The sequence below is a fragment of the Strigops habroptila genome, chromosome 1, assembly GCF_004027225.2.
Source record: "Strigops habroptila isolate Jane chromosome 1, bStrHab1.2.pri, whole genome shotgun sequence".
Taxonomy (NCBI): Eukaryota; Metazoa; Chordata; class Aves; order Psittaciformes; family Psittacidae; genus Strigops; species Strigops habroptila.
The window spans coordinates 2,757,695-2,783,136 of record NC_044277.2 but is presented as its reverse complement, the minus strand read 5'-3'; the positions used below and the strand labels follow the sequence as shown (position 1 = coordinate 2,783,136).

General features: G+C 44.8%; 1 protein-coding gene across 6 annotated transcripts in view; it reads right to left on the bottom strand.

The window, feature by feature from the left end:
- TSNARE1 (t-SNARE domain containing 1) overlaps positions 1 to 25,442 on the bottom strand; it is a 490,869-nt gene that overhangs the window by 377,997 nt on the left and 87,430 nt on the right. For all 6 annotated transcript variants that reach the window (XM_030512211.2, XM_030512231.2, XM_030512202.1 and 3 more), the window contains exon 3: positions 2,641 to 2,761. In XM_030512211.2, the coding sequence (XP_030368071.1) occupies positions 2,641 to 2,725 (85 nt within the window). In that variant the 5' untranslated portion in view covers positions 2,726 to 2,761. The remainder of the gene's footprint in view (positions 1 to 2,640; positions 2,762 to 25,442) is intronic.

Below are 25,442 nucleotides of genomic sequence, written 5' to 3'. Positions count from 1 at the left end.
TAAGCAGTGCCACCCCCATCACCTTTATTGTTGCATCTCTTGGGTGCCTGAATATTACTGCTGGACCACACACTACCATTGGACAGGGATGATGGTACCCTGGTATATTTATTTACTAGATACAAAGAGAAGAGGTTTAAAGCACATGTAGAACGTGTCCATCAAGGTCTGTCCCTGCTGCAAGCAGACATACATATGCTGGCGGGAAGGTCACGCTCTTTTGTTCCAGCCATAACATGATCTAATACAGTGGGCAGTTTGTCTTAGCAACACAGTCATTCGTCTTTCAGAAGCAGGAGGCAGACAATTAGTGTTGCATTACCCTCTCCTGACACTTAATTACTGACAATACTTAGGGATACTACAACAGACATCCAGCATGTGTTACTCAGTCTCCCATGGCGAAGGGGCATGGAAAGCGATGCAGGTTCAGATGAACATCTTTGATTGAGACACATAGAAAGGAAAAAGGTTTCTCCAAGCTACCCTGGACAATGCAATCAGGTTCCTTCCCTTGTTATTCTTGCCACAAGGATGCCAAGTCAAGAGTCCAACTTGGTCTTTAGCAAGTCCACAACCAATTTTGGTTTGCTGGGAAAATCAACCCTAGAGGACCTTGGAAACGTGTCCACTGCAATGCCACCCAAGATGATGTGTGCATAGACGGAGAGGAAGCCAGCACTCAACTCCAAGACACAAGCTAACATGTTAACAGGCTCCAGTGGGCAGCCAACAGACCATGGCTGGCTCAAGAAAGCTGATGTTTCCACATCAACTGCTTTTATAATCCACTGATGGTGGCTTCAGCGTCACATCAGTAACTGCCAAACGATGGGTAACCTGGGCACAATGAGGTACCTCTTCAAATATTGAGAGACTGCAACTGTCTTGAATTATTCTGTGCATTTGCATTAAAAATAGTGGTCTTTTCATACAGCACAATAAGTATTCATGGTTTTTTTAACCTAAACTACAATGCACAGAGATTCATCATTTGTCTAGTCCACATTTCAATTTTCTTTTCTTATGGTTCCTTCATTGTGCCCAAGTCTCTCATTCTTCCTTGCTTTTATGTCTTTAATTTTCCCTTGTAGAATAGCCTAAAAATCTCTATTTACAGCAGAACAGACAACTCACACTTACTCCAATACCTTCTCCCTGCTCAAAGGAGAAAAGTCATAATTACACCCAAACTCGTAGGAAAACAGGAAACCAAGAGAAAACTATGGGGGTTTTATATATATCCATCCAGGGGCAACAGTTATTTGCAAAACAATGAAATGTTTCTTGAAGAACGTTTGCAACCCTCAAAACTTGAAAACCACATCAGGCTGCATTAATGACCAGCCCAGTCGAAATCAAAGGCAATTGAAGAGAGGGGTGATGTTCTTCCCTGGTGCAAAGTGGTAACACAGCCCTTTACTGTGTTACAAGATCACCTTCCTGATGCTTATGCAGCGGCCTGAACTCCCAGTTGCATTTACACCACTTCACTGCAGTGCAAGCCAGGCCCAGGACTAAAACTAAATGCAAGGATATGCTCCAGCTAACAAGGCTTCCTCAAAGACAGACTAGATTAACCCAGATCCAGCCCCACAGCAACTGTCCGTCTGGATCAGGATGTGGCGCACATCTGGGCAGCTGGAGCTGTGGTCTTACCTGCCCATGCCCACAAGAACTTGCCTCTCAAATAGCAGCTCAGAAGTGGTTAGGATGAGACCTACCTTAAACCTCCATGCACAAGCCAGCCCCACATCAACAGGGACAATCACTGTGCTACCCAGTGTTCTGCTGGCAAAGAATGCCTCCTACAACTTGCCTGTGTCAAGAAGAGGACACAGTAGAGTCAACACCTTCAACACACAAAGGCAGGAGATAATACTCATTAGCTGTGCTCCATGTTATGACAGCTACGTTATGAATTTGCTTTTATGAAGCACAGCTTTGACTTGCACATTTGGGACTGTTTCAGATGCTTAAGTTGATACCTGGATGCTTTTCTCTTTCTACTTTAGCATTACTTGGAGTCCTTTGGGGCAAGGTGGGAAGAGGTAAGGAAAGCACATCTGGTTTGTGCTTAAAAGATGCTACAAAAGTAGAATCCACATTTGCAAGACACTATTTTTGGTTTCAGCATTCCTTGAGCAAGTTTCTGATCCTGTTGCCATATCCGAGCACACTTCCCACATTCAAGCAGCATCCACAGCAGTTAAGTTACCCTCTGTGCTGCCCTTTGCATGTCTTCCCTACTCCCATTGCCTGCAGTGAGCAGAACAACCATTTGGACAAATTTCTTGCAAAGGTGCTGGGTAGATGAGGAAAGTCATGAGCAGGTCTAGAGAATAGGCTACATTTCTTGTTGTAGTCCCCAAGAATACCTCCAAAATCCTCATCAGTGCTGCTCCTCCACGTTGCAGCCTGAAGGCCTGAGCACGTTGAAGATGTGGTGCCTCATCATATAAGTATCATACAAATTGAACCTAACAAAAGTTGGGTTTTCACCTTTGAAAATCAGTATCAGAAATGACCCCAGGAGACAGTGTGATATTTATATATCGGCCACACTGAACATGAGCAAGTCAAACTTCAGTCCCCAGGGAGTCAAGCAGAATACGTTACAGCAAGGAATCAATACTTTACCGAGAGGTTGATAGCCTTGTCTTGAAGGGCCTCCAAATGGATTCCTGCTCCCAAATCCACTCCCGTCAATGGATCCATAAGACATTTTCTAGATAGCAAGGTGCAGGATTATATTTCAAACCTAAGAAAACAGAAAAAGACACAACACTGTTAAAAGTCAGTTCGACCCCAGTATTCTAAGAAAACAGGGAAAAAATAAAGGTAAACGTAAAAGATACAGGACTATCTCCAAACTTCAGGATGTTCATTGCACTAAAATCCAGTTCTCCTAGACTACAGCAGATATAGGGGGCAAACAAGTCAATTGACCTCCCTGTGTCTTATTTTCTCCAGTGATAAAGGACAACAACCATTTATATCTGTTTCAGCCATGGCACGGTTTAATTCCTCGCTGTTCATGAGGTGCTTTGAGATCCTGAGCTGGTAGGCAAAGATTTAGGCACTCAATCAACAAAAGGTAATGATGTCTTCTGGGACATTACCATTCCGCAGCTGGCTAGGAGTCTATCCATCATAGTGCAGTCTTGATTGGCTCTCAAAAGAGACAGGTTACTGCTATATTATAAGCTCCTGGGCCTCTAGAATAAATATTGGAGCCAGAGTTATTTTTCCCTGCTGGTTTAGAAAAAATAAAGGGGAAAAAAAAAAGCAAAAGGAAAAGCTGCAAGGCCTAAGGTAACAGCAGCAGGATGGAATCGATGCAGCCCTGTCACAGAAAGACTGGGCTCCATCAAAAGAAGCATGACCAGTAGGTCAAAGGAAGTGATCCTGCCCCCTTGCTCTGCTCTTGTGAGACCCCACTTGCAGCACTGTGTGCACTTCTGGTGCCCTCAACATAAGAAGGACATGGAGCTGTTGGAGCGAGTCCAGAGGAGGCCATGAGGATGAGCAGGGGCTGGAGCACCTCCCATATGGAGACACGTTGAGAACACTGGGGCTGTTCAGCCTGGAGGAGAGAAGCTGAGTGGAGACCTCAGAGCAGCTTCCAGTGTCTGAAGGGGGCTACAAGGATGCTGGAGAGGGACTCTTCATCAGGGACTGTAGGGATAGGACAAGGGGTGATGGGTTCAAAGTGAAACAGGGGAGGTTCAGGTTGGATCTAAGGAAGAAGTTCTTTACTGTGAGGGTGGCGAGGTGCTGGCACAGGGTGCCCAGAGAAGTGGTGAATGCTCCATCCCTGGCAGTGTTCAAGGCCAGGCTGGACAGAGCCTTGGGCGACATGGTCTAGTGTGAGGTGTCCCTGCCCATGGCAGGGGGTTGGAAATGGATGATCTTAAGGTTCTTTCCAACCCAAACCATTCTATAATTCTATAAGCACCATGGAAGCATGATCTGTAATGTCTTGATGGAAGTTTCTCATCACAACCACTAAGCGCTACGAGAAACAAGATGAAGATTCACTTCGGGAGCCTGCGGTGGACTTAAGAACAACTCTTATCTCTCCCAGGCCTCAGATTAGCCCACAACTCCCACAGTAACACAACCTCCACTGCAAAATCCAACCAAAGATCCAGGAAATTTCTTACCTGGGAAAATAATGGCACATAGAAGACAGTTACAAGAAAATTTCTGGGCAGGTATAATGAATTATGCTTGCTTTACCTCAAAGTACGGCTACAGATTAAAACCATTGCAAGCAGGGAAACGGGACAACGAACAGCTTGAAAACTACACAGAGGCTGATCTTGACCCATCCTTTCTTTTTAGAGATAAGCAAGTGGAAGCATTTGCTGCCACAACTTCCCCAAGGCCACATAAAACAAAACCTGGAGTGAAAGTCTACACTGTGTTGTAAAATGACTTGATTACAACTGGGCAAACGTTCCTCTGGCGAACAGTGAATGCGTCTATTTTTGTCCCCAGCGGAGTGGTGCTAAAGGGGGAGAGAAGGATGGCTTTTAGAGCACTCCAAATGCTTCATATTCATTTATCATTTCCCAAGCTTTCATTTTAAAACTTTTTCTCCCTCTGAGGGAGAAAAAAGAGAAAGAAAATGAAATATTTTGTTTTAGTTTAACCATCCTTTTTAGCAACAACCACCTCCCACCCCATCCTACTAAGCCATTGAAATATGCGCTATTCACACAGCTCCGCAACCACACTCCTACCCCACAGTAAGATATTTACAGGAAAATGTAAGAGTAGATCTAAATGCCTTTAATTTGATTGGCAATAAAAGCATTTCCCGCCCCATCCCCATGGCACCTCCTAAGTCTTTTGTCTACTGCTCCTCAGGGAGACTTGTCGAATTTACTGTGAAGGCAGTTGGTACAGATTGGAACAAGTATTGCCTAAAATACTGGATAGAGGAGGGGAAAAAGAAAGAGAGAGGAAAAAGAAAAGTATTTTATCACAGCTTTAGCCTCATCACCTACAATACAAATGAAGGAACAACCACCCCCAAGCCAGACTAAGAGGCCATCCATCCTGTCAGAGACATGCATTTGTATTTTAATGGGATGTGACTACTTCTTGCTTTGTATATCCTGCAGAAGTCAATCATGCAGTGAATATAATAGCAGGACATAGGATGTCAAGGAAAGGGTTGGTCCATGTTTCTTGGATTGGGAAAGATACTGGAAGGCTATTTAAAGATCTAGGTTGGATATAAGGAAGAAGTTCTTCCCTGTGAGGGTGGTGAGGCGCTGGCACAGGTTGCCCAGAGAAGTGGTGAATGCTCCATCCCTGGCAGTGTTCAAGACCAAGCTGGACAGAGCCTTGGGCGACATGGTCTAATGTGAGGCATCCCTGCCCATGGCAGGGGGTTGGAACTGGATGATCTTTAGGTCCTTTCCAGCCCAAACCATTCTGTGATTTCCCTTATACATATCAGTCTCCATGTAGAGGTACATTCAGATGACCAGTGTCATTAGCAGTAGGAATGAAAGGGAAGATTTCAGTATGGAAGAAATAGGTTAGAGAGCATTTGTGCTGGATTTGGCTGGGACGGAGTCAGTTTTCTTCATAGCAGCTGGCATGAGGCTGTGTTTTGGCTTTGTGCTGGTAACAACATTGATCACACTACTGCTGAGCAGCGCTTACACAGAGTCAAGGCTTCTTCTGCTCCTCACACCACCCCACCAGCGAGTAGGCTGGGGGTGGACAAGGAGTTAGGGGACACGTAGCCAGGACAGCTGACTCCAACTGACCCAAGGGATATTCCACACTATGTGGTGTCATGCTTAGGATATAAAGTTGGAGGAACCCATACCATTCTATGTTTCTATGATTCAGAACAATCCTAACAGACCAGAAGTGATGTTCGACAAAGAGAATAAGATGCTGTGTAATTCAGGTCAACTGCAGGGACCTGAATTTAGAAGCAGCAAACCAGAGCATCAATGAACTATGGGGAACAACTGGCCAGTGCTGCAGAGAAGTAGGATGCTACAGACTACAACCTGAACACAACATTCCCTATAAAAGTAGGAATGTCATCGTTGGATGTATAACAAGGATTACAATCTTCTAGAGAGGTAAAGTAAACCTTTTGCTTGACCCACACTGCAGAGTCTTGAGCTGTAGGCAACAAGCTCCAGCAAAGATTCTGCCAGAGACTGAAGACAGTCTAGGGGGAACTTGGAAACTGACAACAGGGCAAGACAACATGACCTGCCAGTAAAGCCTGAGTAAACGGGGTTGCTCTGCCTATAGAAGGGAAGACTGATGGGAAAACTTGAGCTTTCAAATCTGTGTAAAGCTGCTGCAAAAAGACAGGAAGGAAAAGATGCTCATCATCCGTGTGGGACAAGACATAGGAATAGCCCTAAACCAAAGCAGGAGAGATGAAGTGAGTCATTGGCAGAGCCTATGAGAAAGGATAAAACACGTCTGGGAATAGGCAACATGGGGAAGGTCTACTTAAACCTGGAAGTGATAGGACTGGACAATGCTGGTCATGAGCAAATATTGGGTTGATCCGTTTAACACCTTCACTAGTGATCTGGCTGATGGGGCAGAGTGTGTCCCCAGCAAGTTTGCTGGTCTCACTAAACTCAGAGGAGTAGTTGATATACCAGAGGGTCGTGCTGCCATCCAGAGCGACTGAGACAGGCTGGAGAAATAGGTCAACATCCCACAACAGTTGAGAAGACCATCTAGGCCAACCCTCCTGCTTTGAGCAGGATCAGCTAGAGATGTTGCCCAGGATTGTGTCCAGCTGGGTTTTCGCTATCTCCAGAGATGAAGACTACACAACCCCACCAGGAAACCTCTAGCACTTGACATCCATCAGCAGCAGCCCCTCGTTGGTATCTAACCAGCCACATCATCAAAGTGGAGGTGGTGGCTGATTATGGGATGGGAAGAAAGGGTCACACAATGTGATCAATTGCAAAAGTGGTCACAGACGCAGAACTTCCAGACTCACAACCAACTTCCAGTCTTGCATTTGCACACATCCCAGAATGAGCATTCACTGTTTTCAGGACCGGTCCATCACATTGTAGGGAGGACCTCCAGATTCCTCAGGAAAGAGCATTAGGAACTTGGCTATGGATTCAGGGGGACTTTCTGGCAGGTCAATAGCCTGCTGAAGAGAAGGCGAGGCAGCCAGGTGAATCCCTTGGCTTGAATTCCACAGTGAGCTGTGGGCTCCTCACCAGGATTCATCCTGCTTGGGGAATGGCACTGCTACCACAATGCAGACTGTTCCTGTTTACTGTTCAGCTCTAGAAAGCTAAAATCAGTTTGGATAAGATTACCTACCATCGGTGAATTAAGGGGGTGATGAGAACAACACCACTTTTGTCTCTATTCCCAGCTCTACCAACACCTTCCTGATGGAGAAGTGCCTTCATTGCAGGCTTCAGAAGTGACCAATGATGATGACACCTCCATTTCTGGATGACCAACTACAGATACATTTTTCTAAGGCTTTAACCCAGAGAAAATCATTGCACCAACCAGCCTGACCTTCTTCATAAAGATCAGATCATTTCACACAAACCATGTTTATGCATCAACCCCTACAGCCTCTGTGGTCAGAGCAGGTCACCTCTTCCCATAAGAGCCTCTCTGAGGCTCCAGTTAATGAAGGATCAGCCCCAGCCTCTCCGTCAGTAGAGCTGTGTCTTCTCACCTCTTGAACTTTGCTGTTTGATCTCTCTGTTGCCTCCTAACCTTCCCTCAGATGAACTGAACAGATTGACCCCTTTCATTTCTCACTAGGAGACTTGGTTACCAGCACTCGCGAGTCATAAGAAGAAGGGAGAATACTCAGCATTTTCATGCTTTTCCATATAGCTGTCTCTATTTCCCTGCCTGTAAAATGGACAGACAGCTACAGAGCCCTCCTATTTGTAGAGCACCAGGATTAACTTGGTTAATATGAAAGCTATTTTGAAGCTGTGAGATGAAAAGGGCATATTTGCAAAGCGTGCTGCTTTCCTAAATCCCCTTTGTAACAGTTTGTTCCCCAGACTCGACTTGTGTCACAGACATACCACTTTTTAGCTTCTCTTCTCAGGGTTTTTCTCAATTATTAAAACCAAAACTCAGTAAATCTTTGTGTGGTTCACCTGGAAAAATCACAGAATCAGAGAATGGTTTGGGTTGGAAAGGAACCTAAGATCATACAGTTCCAACCCCCTGCCATGGGCAGGGATGCCTGATAGAGACAAATCCCTGAGTGCTCAGGGAGCCTCCTAACACAACTGTGAGAGGTCAATCAGAATAGCCATAGGAAATGACTTCCTTCTTTTCCAGTCCATGCCTCTGAGGTAATTTATGCTCCTCTGAATCTTTTGTGATGTTTGTGATATTAACATCATGTTCTCAGGTGGCTTTGCGCAGGCAAGGCAAGGAAAGCAGTGCTCGGGAGCTGAAGAAAGGACTGGCAGGAGAGTGGTCCAGGAGCAACACCCTGCATGCAGCAGGGCCGGGGATGCAGCAATAAAGATGCTTTCTCCCACTTTGCTTCTCAGTTAAGTTTTAATGCTGATGGCAGGTCCTTGAAGAGTGAAGTCATCTCTGTCCCCACGGCCCGAGGAGCACACTGTCTAGCCTAGGTTGACACAGTACAAAATATGGCAGCAACAACAATAAACAATAAAACCTCAGGACATTGTATGTGTAATCAGACTTTCAGAAACTTCTAGAGACACATATGTAGTACTTGACAGGCACAAAGTCAGTTATGACTGTAAACAACCCTGATTCAACACACCGAAGCACATTCTTGTCTACCCTCCTCCAGCTGAAGTGTACTACAGGGCGAAGCGAACGCCCACAGCCTTAAGGCATCGTGGAGTAGGTGCAAAGTAAAACCAGCACTGATTATCTCACAAACGAGCTGCTTCTGCTATTCTGGAGATCTGCTAAGAAACAATGAGAACAATTCTCTTTTTGCATTCATCCTTGTCAAAGCCTTATTTCAGGAAAGCATCTGATCACTTTCTAACAGATATTTTTCTTCCCTTTGGTATAGCTGCCATTGTAGATGTCTCCAGCAGCAGAGCAGTTTGTCTCAGGAACAGGTACTATGAGGACAGGCTGCGAAGTCAGAGATAGTGAGATAAGACATCCATGATATTTCATGGAGATATATATTGAGCCACAAATAGAGACAGTCGGTTCGCTGTGCTTCTAATTGGGATGACACTAAATGCTCTGTCTGGCCCCAGCACACTTGATCACAAGCTTACTCTCATTTTCCACCAGCTCAGCAACACTATGCAAACCCAACAGGAACAGTTTCTCCCTAACCCCTTCTTTCATCAGTCAGTCATCTCCAACATTTGCAGCTAACAGCACCCATCAGGTACACCAGATCCCTTCCAGTCAATCACAAGGCACCTCCACACCCACCGAGCTCATGAAGGCTCCATCTAACACCTCCTGTTGATGTTAGAGGACTTCAGATCTGATGGACTGTCACGCAACATGAAGGAGAAGGAAACCATAAGAGATGGGAAGGAATGAATGCCTGCAAGTCATCTGTATACATTTCACGTTACACAGATGTCTGTGCGTATCAGACACAAAGAACAGAGGTAAGGCAAGCAATCTGGAAGCCTGTTGTGCTCCTTTCATGTCAGTCCCAGCTGCCACTTCAATACACAGACTTCTCTTTCACATCGACCTGACTGCGTGTCTTTGTATGAAAGAACTGAAGACAATCTTCAAATCCTGCTAAGAGGCACCAGAGACAGGTTGGCCTTAGGCAAATGCCAAGAATAAGGACTAGATGTATTTCGTTTAGCTTGGGAATCTCAGATTGAGAGACCCCCATTCACTTAAGTTATATAAACTTCTGGAGAGCAAAAGTAGCTCTTTGGGGCTGCTAGAAAAAGTCTTCCATCAAAAGGATCAGAGATGCCATGGAAAGATGGATGCCTTCCATCTTCAAAGCGCAAGGCAGCACACAATGAAACAGTTTGGTTTCCAAAAGCAGCAGCTCAGTGTGATAAATGACAAAGTGATTGCACTAGCAAGGTCAACCCTCAGGACCCAAATATCTGTTCGCCATCAGGCTTCCTTGATACCGAGGTATTCAGATCAAGAGAAAAGAAGAAAGACTGTCTTTGGGAGACCAAAGATGTTTTGGAGTCTACTGCCACTGACTTGCATGTCACGTATTCTACTGTTCCACTCCAAGGCTATATGGGTGGCAGTGCTTAAATGACTTAGTGCCAGGTCAATGTTGGCTCATTTTGATCTAGATGTGATGTAACCCTTCCTATTGTTTTAAACTGACAGTAATATATAATGGTTAAACAACATTTTTTCTCTCTTCTCCAAGAGAAGATGGTCTAGAGAGCTTCCAACTCGAATTTTCCTAGTACAAAATGCTCTGAAACAGTGCTTGTTCTGATCCACAAACGGTTTTCTTTCTTTTTCCCCTATATTGCCTTCTTCTATCTGCCGTTTTGTGCCATGCTGTCTGCTTTTTGTGAACCTTGCATGTAGAACGGTCTTAATCTATCCCTACGCTAGAAAGACACAGCCATATTACATATTTCAGTGAACAGCAAAATTGCATTTCCAGTCAGTTCAGAATCCAGGTGTCATCTGCCTTTTCACTGCTTCCAAAAGATGAATATTAATGTCTATTTGCTGTAAAGGAAAAAACCAAGGAGGAAGAACACAAAGAGGAGGGAACTGGTGTCTAGTTTGCTACTGTGAAGTTAAAATCAACTTATTAATTATAGAAGATGTACATGCACGAATGGACAAAGACCAAGTGCAATGCACGAGGTCAGCTTAACTAAATTCGAAATGGCATTTATAAATTTAGATTGGATTTCAAGAGAATAAGGAAAAACACATCTGAGGACGGCAACAAGTTTTGAGTCAACAGGAACATCGTGATTGACAGACCTGCAATGCTTTAGGGGAAGAAGATGCAGAGTAAAATAGGATGCGTGAATTAATCAAGTGATAGATTCCTTAATCCCTGGATCCCGCTCCACCATAACCCAAAATCACTTGTTTCCTATGTACCACTTCCCAAAGTAGAAATACTGCTATTCAACGCACACGATCAGAATATACATCAGCCTAATCTCTCATAAACACCAAGGCTTGTAGCGCAGAAAGCCAACTGTGTGCTGGGCTGCATCAAAAGGAGCATGAGCAGCACGTCAGGGAGGGGATCCTGCCCCTCTGCTGTGCTCTGGGGAGACCCCCCCTGCAGTCCTGATCCAGCTCTGGGGCAACAGCACAAAAGGGACGTGGAGCTGTTGGAGCAAGTCCAGAGGAGGCCACAGAGATGCTGCGAGGGCTGGAGCAGCTCTGCTCTGGAGCCAGGCTGAGAGAGCTGGGCTGGGGCAGCCTGGAGAAGAGAAGGCTCCTGAAGGGGAGACCTCAGAGCAGCTCCAGTGCCTAAAGGGGCTCCAGGAAACCTGGAGAGGGGCTTTGGACAAGGGCCTGTAGGGACACAACAAGGGGGAATGGCTTTAACCTGCCAGAGGGGAGATTGAGATGAGCTCTGAGGCAGAAGCTCTTCCTTGTGAGGATGCTGAGGCGCTGGCCCAGGGTGCCCAGAGAAGCTGTGGCTGCCCCATCCCTGGCAGTGTTAATGGCCAGGAAGGGAGGATGAGCACCTTGATTAGCTTTATTCCAACTTTCCCCCTCCCCAAATAAGAAGACATTTTTAAAACAAAGGATGCTCCTCAGCAGGTGCAAAATTGCAGGCAAGGAATTGCTGGGGTTGCTGTAACAAGGCAACAGGATGAAAATGAAGTAACTTAGATTGAAGGGGAAAAAGCAATAGAGATGTTTTTGACCACAGACATTCACTAGAGGGATGCAGCAGAAAAACACAGCAAAAAGGTTGCCTAAATCCTACGAAAACACACTAAAATCAGCTGGGGATGGGATGCTCTCCACGATGGAGCAGAGCCTCCTGTCACATCTGCCTGCAGCAGAGCAGGGTAGGCAAGCACAGCATTAGCATAGCAAGAGAACAGAGATTTCACCGAGTTTGAAGGCTTACAAGCAAGGACGACAAGAAAGCATCCACGAAGCATCTAGATGTGTAAGTAGGTGCTGTCAAAGGAGCTTGTCTACTCCAGCCCAAAAAGCGCTTGCAGAGAGAGCTAACAGCACAAGGCAGCTCAACTCATCACCTCCCCAGCTTTCTTTCACCCTATGAGAGATACATTTTGGGGTACATCCACCATCATGCTTAGAAGCATTGGTCAGGTCTGCTTTGACGCAGCCTCCAGTTATGAACCAGAGACCATAAAACCCCCTGTTCCGGCTCATTTCCCAGCTTCAGCATCATTGGCCACACACTTTGGGACTCCTCCTTCCTGCTGATAAGCTCGCGTAGCACATGATGGCACCAAAGGGAACCAAGTGCAAATATCAAGGAGAAAAAGCAGCTTCGCTTCAGCGCGTGACTCATGCAAGAGGAATGCCAAGCCCTGAACAAGCCAAAGCAAAGCAGCTGACTATCAAACCTTGCACGTAAGCACAGAGCTGCCCTTCGAAACACAGACAGCAGCTTATTCCACAAAAAAACAGTGTTTTTTCCTACAAATAGCCATTTGTAAGAGCCTGATGAACACAGGACATACAACGTGGGATGCAACTGGCTAAATGTAGGTGTTCAGTACCATCGGAGATGCCCTGTGAGGCACATGTGGGTCTGATAGACCTGAGAGGTGATGCACAGCATTGGAGGATGGCAGGAGAGTGGGAACTGGCTCCAAATTAAGACACCTAAATCTCAGTGTGTGCAAAAGATATCTGAGCACCCATAGCTACTACTACATAGTGACTCATAGCTTCACAGTCAGTAAAGACTAGAGAGCAAGTCAAAATAGGCAGGACGTGTCTACTTTTCAGTACAGAGAAGGAGTGGAGGGAGATGGCAGCTCCTGGGAAGGACAAACATACAACAGATTAAAGAAAAGTAACATTTATGTTTTAATTGCTTATTCTCACCTCTCTTTTCTGTGCTTTATCTAATTCTAAACTTCCTCCTAATACAGTAGAAGAACTAAAATGGTCTCTTGAGGCTTGGAAAAGAATTATGAGGTGGGGGAAAAGCCCGTAAAGTAACACCCCATGAAGTTCTGAGTCACCTGGAAAAGGCGAACCACCCCTTCTTTTCCTACTGCAAGAAGTGGAAAGAATCACATTCAGGAGATAGGAATGAAAGAAAGGAGATGCTTACCTAGACTTTATATGGAGAAGTAAAGACTCCATGCCACAGGTTGCTGTGGATGCTAAAATGCAACAGGACTATGAGAAGAAGTGGAGGAAAGAAAAAAATCCATCATGTGGTATTAAATGTACCACCCCCAACTCATGGAACATGGGAAAACACTAGGAGAAGCCTTGATCTGTTTGCTCTGTTCTCATGCTTTTCATGAAGCAGCCACAACTAATGACATAACTGGACTGGATTTGGTCTACCTTGCATGGACACATCTCTGTCCTGACCCAGTTTGTCTCCTCATATGACAATACCAGAAGGAAATCCTTCAGCTAAGCCCAGACCCAGATAGTGCAAGAGCTGCCAAGATACTCGAAATTCACCTCTTGTGGTAGCTGCTCTGTCTTGTCTCTTTGCAAGACCATGGTGAGCATGCCCTCCACTCAACCCCAGTATCTCGGCCTTACTAACTAGGTTAGACTCAACTCTAAGAGCCATACTTCAAGATAAACATATTATCAAGAATCACCAGTTCTTGATATCTGTTGATTACCAGATCAACTTGATATTAGTTCCCTATCACCTAGAAGTAAAGATAAATATGTAGCAGAAAGCAGAGGCATCACCAGAAGCTCATCAGCCACAGAAGGATGTTCAGCTGGTGGCTAAGCATCCTTCTGTGCTCAGGCACACTCTAATCTAAATCCATCTGTGCATTTATGAAGGTAAACAGACTTTGGAGACTAAAGCGAGGAACAGGCACGAGGAATTAACAGATGCTAAGTTCACATCTGATGGAAAGTGTGCAAAAGATACATCTGTGTGCTTCATTTTACTGCTCTTCACAAAAATACGTTGTATAATTGCACACGTATAAGGGACACATGTGAATGAAGACAGGCTGAGAAAGCTGGGGCTGTTCAGCCTGGAGAAGAGAAGCTCAGTGGAGACCTCAGAGCAGCTTCCAGTGTCTGAAGGGGGCTACAAGGATGCTGGAGAGGGACCCTTCATCAAGGACTGGAGTGATGGGACAAGGGGTGATGGGTTCAAACTGAAACAGGGGAAGTTCAGATTAGATATAAGGAAGAAGTTCTTTACTGTGAGGGTGGTGAGGCGCTGGAACAGGGTGCCCAGAGAAGTGGTGAATGCTGCATCCCTGTCAGTGTTCAAGGCCAGGTTGGACAGAGCCTTGGGTGACATGGTCTAGTGCGAGGTGTCCCTGCCCATGGCAGGGGGTTGGAACTGGATGATCGTAAGGTCCTTTCCAACCCAAACCATTCTATGATTCCATGAATCAAAAGGTGGTTGTAAGGCATGAAAATATTTAGCTCCCAAATAAGGTGAGGTGAGAGACGGACCCTGTTCTGCTGTATCTGCTCTCAACCTGTGACGGTAGCGCCTGCAGCACTTCCATCATGCAGGCATTCCCTTTACAACATCATTACACACAACTGCAATATTGAGCAGAAATACAAACTCCAGCACATTATTTTCTTTATCATCTATCATGGTCTAATCTTGCTGGCCCCATTTTTTATTGCTTGGGGTTTTTTTTAGTGGCTTGGTTCTATGTAAAGGATAGGATCCACGTTTAAGGAGAACTGTTTCCTCTCACTCTTTGTATGCACACAGCCAGGTTTTAACTGATTTTTTGCCTCACAAAGTTTTTCAGCCTGAAGAAATCATTGTGCTGAGAATGAAATAAATAAAACATAAAATGAAGGAGACTCTGTAATTGAGTTCTGACACAGACCAAAAACCCCCTTGTATTTCAAATGTTCTGCTGTACCTTTCGCTTGTATTACATTGAAAGCTTCGGGAAGTCATCCAAATCTATACAGACACAAAATAGTCCCTGGAAATTATAACTGCAAGGTGTCAGTGACAGGGAAAAGTGTTTTGATTGGAAACTGAAAGCTCAAGTATAAACTGAAAAGCAGGGAATGGCTTGTGCAGGAAGAGAAATGTCCAAAACCCAAATGACGAACAGAGATTCTACATCACCCCCCCCAAAAAAAGTGACAAAGGGAATGAAAGAAACTCTGTGCAAAAACAAATTGGAAAAATGTTTGAAGAGTTTCCATTAATTCCATAGGGTTTTGGTTTTGTTTCTCCTCTTATCTCAGTGGAAGATATAGGAGATCTCTAATGGGTTCAGCCACTTTCCTCACTCTGTGAATAAACCAAAGTCCAAACTCCTGAACGTAAGAGAAAGCAGAGAAATGGAGACCGTGTGGGCCTCACGTAGCTTACAACCAGACAAAAATCCTTGGCTGAACCAACCACAGCAGTAGGGATATGGTAGATTGATAGATAGACAGACAGACAGATAGATAGATACACAGATCGATAGATTGATTGATTGATCAATCCTCAACATGGATTTCCCAAAGGAGCACAAGCTCCACATCCCCTTCCACCTCCCCTGAAGAGTTGCACCTCTTTGGAGAGCTCTTAGGAGAGCCCTGAGGGAGGGAACATGGTGGCTGGTGAGTCTGAAAGCACAAAAAGCTCTTCTGATGACCAATCACAAAAAGTGCAAGGACACCTCTTACTTTCCAGAACCACTCACAAGTTCAAGACTCCTCTTCTCCAGCCTCCCAGTATCTGAAGGGGGCTACAAGGGTGCTGGAGAGGGACTCTTCATCAGGGACTGTAGGGATAGGACAAGGGGTGATGTGTTCAAACTGAAACAGGGGAAGTTCAGGTTGGACATAAGGAAGAAGTTCTTTACTGTGAGGGTGGTGAGGCGCTGGAACAGATTGCCCAGAGAAGTGGTGAATGCTCCATCCCTGGAAGTGTTCAAGGCCAGGTTGGACAGAGCCTTGGGTGACATGGTCTAGTGCGAGGTGTCCCTGCCCATGGCAGGGGGTTGGAACTGGATGATCTTAAGGTCCTTTACAATCATAACAATTTTGTGATTCTCTGATTTATATATTGACCCTTGGTAAATAACCTGATTAAATCACATTGATCTTAAAAAAAAAACTTAAAAGACAAGTCAGCTGTGCACAGATGAAAACTCTGGCTTTAAATTTAAAGAAGATAGAAAAGCTAATTCATTATACCCTTCAAATCAAAACCCAATTTCACTATAAGGAAAGAAATGAAAAGACTGCAACTGGGGCACAACGGAAATAGTTTGAGATCCAATACAAACCCAAACAATCCAGGCAAATAAATCCATGAGAGCACAAGGAGGGTGCACAGAGCTGTGTCTAATGGGTTCGTTCCACAATGAGACCAGAAATACTTATTCAAACTGAACAGTGCCTCGCTCCTCATGCTGCCTTAATCCAAGGATTAAATGTTATCCAGGAGAGGTGTGAGAATCTGGCCCCTAATGATTACATGGCTCATAAAAATCAGAAGACATTGTTGCTATATCAACTAAGGATCAAACAACTGCAGCAATTACATTTTGCCAGACATTGTAGATATTAAAGATGCTTCAAAATAAATTGGCTCATTGCAAACCAGAGTATGTGCAAGCTCCAGCAGGGATGGGTAGAAACACAGAATCAACCAGGTTGGAAAAGATATTTAAGACCATCAAGTCCAACCATTCCCCAGCACTGCCAAGGCCACCACTAACCCATGGCACTGAGGGCCTTGGCTACACAGTGTGTGAACACTTGCAGGGACAGTGACTCCAGCACTGCCCTGGGCAGCCTGTTCCAATGCCTGAGCACCCTTTGGGGAAGGAATTGTTCCCCATTTCCACCTAAACCTCCCTTAGTGCAGCTTGAGGCCACTTCCTCTTGTCCCATCCCTTGTTCCTTGGGAGCAGAGACCAACCTCACCTCACTACAACCTCCTTTCAGTCCCACTTTAAATAGCTCTAAGGAAACAGAGGCCTCTACCAGGCCATTACTTTGCAGAGAACTGCTTTGAAATCAGTTTTCAGTCTGAAAAGCTGAAATAGCCGCTCTCTGCAGATAAAATTACAGGGAAACTAGAAAGGAACGAAAGGCTAAAAACAGAAACATGGTCCAGATGGATTCCCGGCTGAATTCTATCAAATATTTACAGCTCTTCTGTCACCAAAACTTACGTTTCTTTTTGATGAGGTGGAAAACGAAGGCTCCTCCACCTGTCTGCTTTTTGGCTTTAAACCCTCACAGAACATAGAATAATGTTATACAGGAAGAAATGACCCTACAAAACCAAACCCCACAGAAGACTTTAATCTCAGCTGTAACCACTGCTAGCGACTCCGATTAATCAATGCTGATTCTAAGATGGTGTGAAAAGAGATATTGTCTCTTTGCTTCATTTAGCCCAAAGTTGTTCCCTAAATTCCAAGTTCAAGAGTTTGTTCATTAAAACAGGCTTAGCTCGGATAAGCACAGGCTGATACCACCATCATTCACACAATAAATTAGCAGTCTAGTCCCACGACAGAGCTGTCTCTAGATACCAAAAGATACTTCATCATGTGTGATACGGGTAAAGTATCCACTTTTTCATTAAAGAGCAGCCAAAAAGTGCTCAATTTTCTGCTCATAAAAATGTATGTTCCATTTGCCAACATCCAGACTGTCAGACCTCAGTTCCTCGAGAAGGAGGGAGCAGTTTATATATACACAACATGCAGATTGACTTTATATTTGTGGTGGTCCTGTAGACGATGGAGCAGTGTCGTGGTTTAAGCCCAGCCGGTAACTCAAAACCATGCAGCCGCTTGCTCGCTCCCCACCTTCTTCCCCCTGCTCCTGGAAGGATGGGGAGGAGAATCAAACGAATGTAACTCCCATGGGTTGAGATAAGAACAGTCCAGTAACTAAGGTATAATACAAAACCAGTACTGCTACCACTAATGATAATAATGACAAGGGAAATAACAAGGGGAGAGGATACAATTGCTCACCACCCGCCGACTGATACCCAGCCTGACTCGAGCAGTGATCTGGGCCTTCAGGGTAACTCCCCCCAGTTTCTATAGTGGGCATGACATGCTGTGGTATGGAATACCCCTTTGGCCAGTTTGGGTCAGGTGTCCTGTCTCTGCTTCCTTCCAGCTTCCCCTCCTCCCTGGCAAAGCATGAGACTGAGAAAGACCTTGGTCGGAGTAAACATTACTTAGCAACAACTGAAAACATCGGTGCTATCAGCGTTGTTCCCAGGCTGAAAGTCAAAAACACAGCACTGCGCCAGCTACTAAGAAGGAGAAAAAATGACTGCTGTAGCTGAACCCAGGACAAGCAGATGGACATGGAATCATAGAATGGTTTGGGTTGAAGGGACCTTAAAGCTCATCCAGTTCCAACCCCCTGCCATGGGCAGGGACACCTCACACTAGAGCAGGTTGCTCCAAGCCCCTGTGTCCAACCCGGCCTTGAACACTGCCAGGGATGGGGCAGCCACAGCTTCTCTGGGCAGCCTGTGCCAGTGCCTCAGCACCCTCACAGGGAAGAATTTCTTCCTTAGATCCAACCTGAACTTCCCCTGTTTCAGTTTGAACCCATCGTCCTTTGTCCTATCACTCCAGTCCCTGACGAAGAGTCCATCTCCAGCATCCTTGTAGCCCCCTTCAGACACTGGAAGCTGCTCTGAGGTCTCCACTCAGCTTCTCTTCTCCAGGCTGAGTAGCCCTTCAAACTGCAAATAATCCCATTGGTCCTGGCAGGACTTTTGGAGAAGGATGTGACTGAACATCAGCAACAATACTGGTAATTCAATCCTTTTGTTTCAAGGAATGCATCAAGGCATTGCTTGGTACTTGTGGATTTAATGTAAAGGGTAACAAGGTGAAGGCAATGGGCTGAAACCAAGGGATGAAGGTCCAGGTCACAGCTCTCAGATTTCTTACTCAAAGCTATGCATCTTTGTTCTTCTCCCTGTCCCCAGTGAGGGAGCCAAAGATCTTAAAACACAAATTCCTTCCTTAACAATGCACGTGTTAAACCTGAAGTCTGATCTCTGTTGGGTGTTCTCAGCTCTGTGCAGAACAACGAACTATCTCCTCTCATACATTTGCAGCTTAAAAGGCGAAAACAAACACACAAACAAACATAAACCATCACATTGCAGTCTGCTTCCAAATCCATCTCACATATTACCACATCTCATAAGAATTTATGATATATTAGATGTTAGAGGTATACCTGACCTTAGATTTGCTGTTCAATGCACGTTATGGCTTTTACAAGAGAAAAAGAGACTACACAATGGATTGGTCTTCACTGGATGTTGACTTGAGAAGCACTACAATTAATTCAAATTAGTATGCTGCCCTTCCTTTCCCTTCACACTTTCAGTAATGTCTCTCTAAAGCAATCTCTGATTACCAGTCATACATATAAGCTTCAGAAAAATACTCCTCCACAAGCATATGGCAGAACAAATTTGTCCAGCGTTTCAGGCTTTTCATGGCATTTCTCTTGAAGAAGGTATTACACAGTGATATAGATGTCTTTACGTATTGGCTACACTCAGAAAGGCCCAGAGCTATTCCTTATCATGTTGTGGCATGCACCATCTCCTTAGGAGAGCATCCTGCTCCCTGGAGATGGTTCAGACAGATGAGGACTGTAATCGGCTGTAACATCCATCCTTAAAGTCAAGGCTGTGCTTTCTAGGAGCTGTAACAGACCTCAATCACATGCCATAGCAATAATGTTCAAATGCACGCCTTCAAAACCATCACTTCTTTTAAAAAGCAAAATAAAAAGAAGAAAAGAAATAAGAAAAGAAGAAAAAACCAGCAAGTTTAACTAAGCCCTTTATGAATAACATAACTCCCATAAGCAACGGCCACTACCACAAACATGGCAATAACCAGCATGTTCCTACCACAGTGACACTCTTTGTGATGTTCCCCTATCTAAGGGTACATGAGCACAGAGAAGAGCGTGTCAGCTGTCAAAACACAACAGCAGCCGCTGGTGTGAGTTAAACCTGAACTGTTAAGGTATCACTCCTGCATCAGGATATTGTCTCAGAACACACCGAACCAATTCAGCCTCCCTGATTTAACAGCATGACACCGGCGCTCAGGCACGGAGCGATGGAATAGCTTTGAAAGTAACAACCTCAAACGATGTAATTTCATTAAGGCAAGCTGACCCTTGACGCTTCTGCTCCTGTTCCTCTCTGGTATTGTTTTACAGTGATTTAGTTCACTCTCTTGCAAACCTCCTTTTTCTTTCTATCTTCCCAGCTGTGTATACATTTATAACTATAGACGAATAAAGAGAACACAGATAAACCCTCAAGGCATTTCTCTCCATGCTGGTCCAAATGAGAACACAAGAAGAACAAGATATTCTAAGTGTTACACTCAGCAGTTTGGAGTGTGCACAGCCTTACTATAGTGGCTATTTAAGGACAAGAAAAGGTACAAGAGCTAACAGTGCCTTATGTATACACAGAAGATTCTTCAAGCTCAACTTACGCTGCTGAGATTTTAAGGTTCGAAAGTTATTTAAACCCACGAAAACACTACAATAAAAACTAGGGTTAAAAATCTTCCCTATACAGACACCTTGCACTGTCCTCAGCTCCAAAGAGATAACAGACCCTCAAAGAAGATGCTGTTTTCCTTCCTCCTTGCATCTGCTCACACCCTATCTCACCACTGTTGTAGCATCCAGATGCTCTAAACTAATGCTCTAAAGGGGCATTAGTTAAAACAAAATGCTCACATACACCCAGTCTCTCTGCCACTGAAGCCAACACAGATAAATTAAACCTGAAGGACTCTCAGGACCTGGAAACTCAAGACTGGCTTTACTTTGCAAAACCCGAATGGTCTGAAAGCTGCGTCTTCTCAAAGGAGAAGACCTGTTTAGCTGTCAGGAATTTCATTCTCTAGCTCTTCTCCAGCAGTTACACACACAAGTTTCTCCTTCAGTGAAAAACATTTTGCTTTCCCATGTATGTGAATCTATGCATCTAAAATTTCAACCTACAAACTTACATTAACTTCAATTTTATAAGCTGAATAACTGTCAAAATAACCCCAAAATGAGACACCGTTAGAATCTCTTAGGAATATTTGGATTTCTCATGTGAGTCTCAATATGCACCTCCCGTATGGAGACAGGCTGAGAACATTGGGGCTGTTCAGGCTGGAGGAGAGAAGCTGCGGGGATACCTCAGAGCAGCTTCCAGTATCTGAAGGGGGCTACAAGAATGCTGGGGAGGGACTCTTCATCAGGGACTGTAGGGATAGGACAAGGGGTGATGGGTTAAACTGAAACAGGGGAAGTTCAGGTTAGATACAAGGAAGAAGTTCTTCCCTGTGAGGGTGCTGAGGCGCTGGCACAGGGTGCCCAGAGAAGCTGTGGCTGCCCCATCCCTGGCAGTGTTCAAGGCCAGGTTGGACAGAGCCTTGGGCAACAAGGTCTAGTGTGAGGCATCCCTGCCCATGGCAGGAGGTTGGACTAGATCATCTTAAGGTCCTTTCCAACCCAAACTATTCTATGATTCTATAAGTCTAACTGCAGTATGGATTTCTTCGTCTGTAAAACAAGGCTATAATGAACCAGAGAGGCACAAGAACCCCAAATAATGAAAAGCCCCATCAGCCACAGCCCAAAATCTTCTGCATGGGTGAACACCAGCATGTGATTTCCAGCTGTGGTCTCCACAGAGGTCTTCCCTATCTTTATTGTGCCAGAATTCCCCATTACTGTAATCCAGCTCAACCTCCCATGCTATTTTACCTACAGGGAACATCAGAAGCCACATCCACCATCCTTTGCAGAAACCTGTCAAACTCTTTCACTTCATGGAGTAAAATCCTAATGCATTTAAATAATTTTCTGATGCATGCCGTGACTAAGTCAAGCGAGACCTTTTCAGCCAACGCTGCAGACAGGGATGGGAGCTTCATTACAGCTCAGTGCAACCAACAGAAAAGGAAGGAATTGAATCAAAAGGGTTCCTTCAGTAGATCAGCGTCAACCTTTCAGGCAGGGCTGAGTTATTTCACTCATCAGCTCCTCAAAAGAGCAATCAGATGGTCACGATTTCTTTTCTCAGTCTGAAGTGAAGGTCAGCTCTCCCATTAGGGAAGCTTTGATAGCCTCATATGGATGGATACCATCAAAATACAGAGTGGCCTTTACATACTCAGGACATGACTTTTCCAGGCTATAACCTCTTCAAGAGGGACCAAGAAGCAAGAGGATTCAAAACAGCATGTGACAGCATTTCCACAGCAGTAACAAGCCAAGCAGCATGCAGAATAAGACACACCAGAGAAGACCAGGCACTTGCCTGTGAAGTGTAAGGATAATGTTCACTTAAGGGACTTCAGACTGACTGGCATATGCCTGAAGTCTCCTGCTGCCAGGACTAAAACATCCTTAGCATTACTTAATATTAAAGATGACAGATTTCCTGCCTCAAACACCATTGTGCAACTACTCAAGGGAATTTTGTGTTAGACCTCATCTTGATGTAGAGGAATTGATCAAAGGACTGGAAATTAGTGGCTGCTTGGGTAATCGTGACTGGTTCATTTAATAGACAGATAGATAGATAGAACCATATTATAGAACAGTATTATAAATCCTTTCCAGTTTTAAAAGGCCAGTTTTACAAAGGCATGTAAGGAGAAAAAGAGAAGGGTAACTGGAGGTGATAGAAACATCAACAACAGGCCGAAGGAGGTGATCCTTCCCCTCTACTCTGCTCTCATGAGACCCCACTTGCAGCACTGTGTGCAGTGCTGGGGTCCTCAACATAAGGACATGGAGCTGTTGGAGCAAGTCCAGAGGAGGCCACAAGGATGATCAGGGGCTGGAGCACCTCCTGTATGAAGACAGGCTGAGAACACGGGGGCTGTTCGGCCTGGAGAAGAGAAGCTGAGTGGAGACCTCAGAGCAGCTTCCCGTGTCTGAAGGGGGCTACAAGGATGATGAGGGGGACTCTTCATCAGGGACTGTAGTGATAGCACAAGGGGTGATGGGTTGAAACTGAAACAGGGGAAGTTCAGGTTAGATATAAGGAAGAAGTTCACCACTGTGAGGATGGTAAGGTGCTGGCACAGGTTGCCCAAAGAAGTGGTAAATGCCCCATCACTGGCAGTGTTCAAGGCCAGGCTGGACAGAGCCTTGGGTGACATGGTCTAGTGTGAGGTGTCCCTGCCCATGGCAGAGGGTTGGAACTAGATGATCCCAAGGTCCTTTCCAACCCAAACCATTCTATGATTCTATGAACACATAGGAGTTTCACAGCTATCCCTTCCTGAATGTCCACAATTCTCAGTTAAGGAAAATAGTAACCCTTCTTACACTGGGTAAAGAACTGTACAAAACACTCCAAAAATATATGAACTTGGTTCATATATGAACTTGGAGGGTTTGGGGGGGGGAAAGAGGAAACCAGCCAAACAAAACCCCAAATGAAAACAAAAGGGCACAAGCCAACTTTTGCAATGGAGCTGGTGTGGGACAGGACAGAAGAGACTGAACTCAGAAATAACTCCCAAAATCAGGAATATTTGTAACTTCCTTCTACCTTTGGAAAATACCTGGAAAACATCCGAGTACAGAATTCCCCTGAATGCCAGTGCAAATTATTATCCACCCCATCAGTTGCTCAGGCAAGTTCAAAAATAGCAGCTCAGATGTGATTAAATCCAGCAAGCCTTGGTAACATAAGCACCAACACTGTGAAAGAGCAGGGCAAGCAGCGATTGGGCTCATTAGTGCTGATTTGTGACACCATTTGGCAAAAATCAAGGGAATTCCAGAAGAAAAGCGAACGTTGAATCAAAGCTAAAGGGTAAAGCAGATAATACAGTGCTCATTAATGGCCTGCCAGCCCAACAACAACTCCAGGGAAAGAAAAGAGGGGAAAAAAGAAGGAAGGGAAAGGAAAGAGATGAAACAGCTGATGTTGGACTCATTTATTAAAGGAGAGTACTTTAATTTCCTAATGCAATAGGCAATTTAAACCTTGCTTTCCCTCCAGCAAGGGGTAGCTCAATGCATTGGTTCCCCAACTACTGGTAACCTATTGCTTAGATGTAAGTTATTAAATATTCAAATCAGTATCGATTTATGGAAACTGTGGCTTAAGGAACTTGGTGATTTTGTCATCCATAAGATCACAAGTTGCACTGATTATAGAATCATAGAACAGTTTGGGTTGTAAAGAACCTTAAGATCATCCAGTTCCAACCCCCTGCCATGGGCAGGGACACCTCACACTAGACCATGTCGCCCAAGGCTCTGTCCAACCTGGCCTTGAACACTGCCAGGGATGGAGCATTCACCACTTCTCTGGGCAACCTGTGCCAGTGCCTCAACACCCTCACAGGGAAGAACTTGTTCCTTATATCCAACCTGAACCTGATAAAGGTGACAACCCCAGGGCAGAGCGACCAAAGAAAATCAATGCATCCCAGAACACAAAACTTCATCAATCGCAAGATATCAGGCTATAATCACATGCATGCAATTAGCAGAGATGGGAAATGTTTCCAGAACAGCCCACTGGGGATGGATTCTTGGCCTTCCCTGGGTTGGTTTTATCAATGGCTTTGTAAAAACAGCTTAAGGTCATGCAAAGATGGGTGGAATTGGTTAAAAGTGTTGGGTTGACATGGGGAAGTCACTTCCACGCTTCTTAGTGCTGCACCCAGTCATGGCCACATTGGATCCACCTCTACTGCAGGGACACCTTCCACTAGACCAGGTTGCTCCAAGCCCCGTCCAATCTGGCCTTGAACACTGCCAGGGTTGGGGCATTTTGGTGCAACTTTATCTAAATATTGATTTATCCATCATCATTGTATGGAAATAGTCTGTAATTGGCTCAGATGAGCCAAACAAGCCAACTCACCATCGACTGAACTTTAAACTTGGTCACAAATGAGAAACCGGGTGAAGATTTCCATTAGGAGGCATCATTACCATTGAAAAAAAGGCTACTGTGGAGATTTCAAAGAATAAGAAAGCAATGAGATAGAATCTAAGTTTAGATTTCCCTCCCCCTCTTAAAAGATATGCTTTAGTTCAGAGGGAAAATAACTGAAGGGAAAAAAAACCTTAAAGTATTTGCTGTATGAAAGGTCAGAGTAGATAATGAGACTGATTCCTTCTGGCTATATAATCTGTTCCTCAGCTGCCACTGAAATCACTGGAGCTACACACAGTGACAAAGCTCAGCACATACATGGATGGAAGGATCATAAGTGCCTTGGTGGATTCTGGGGGGGAAAATATAGAGATAAAAGATC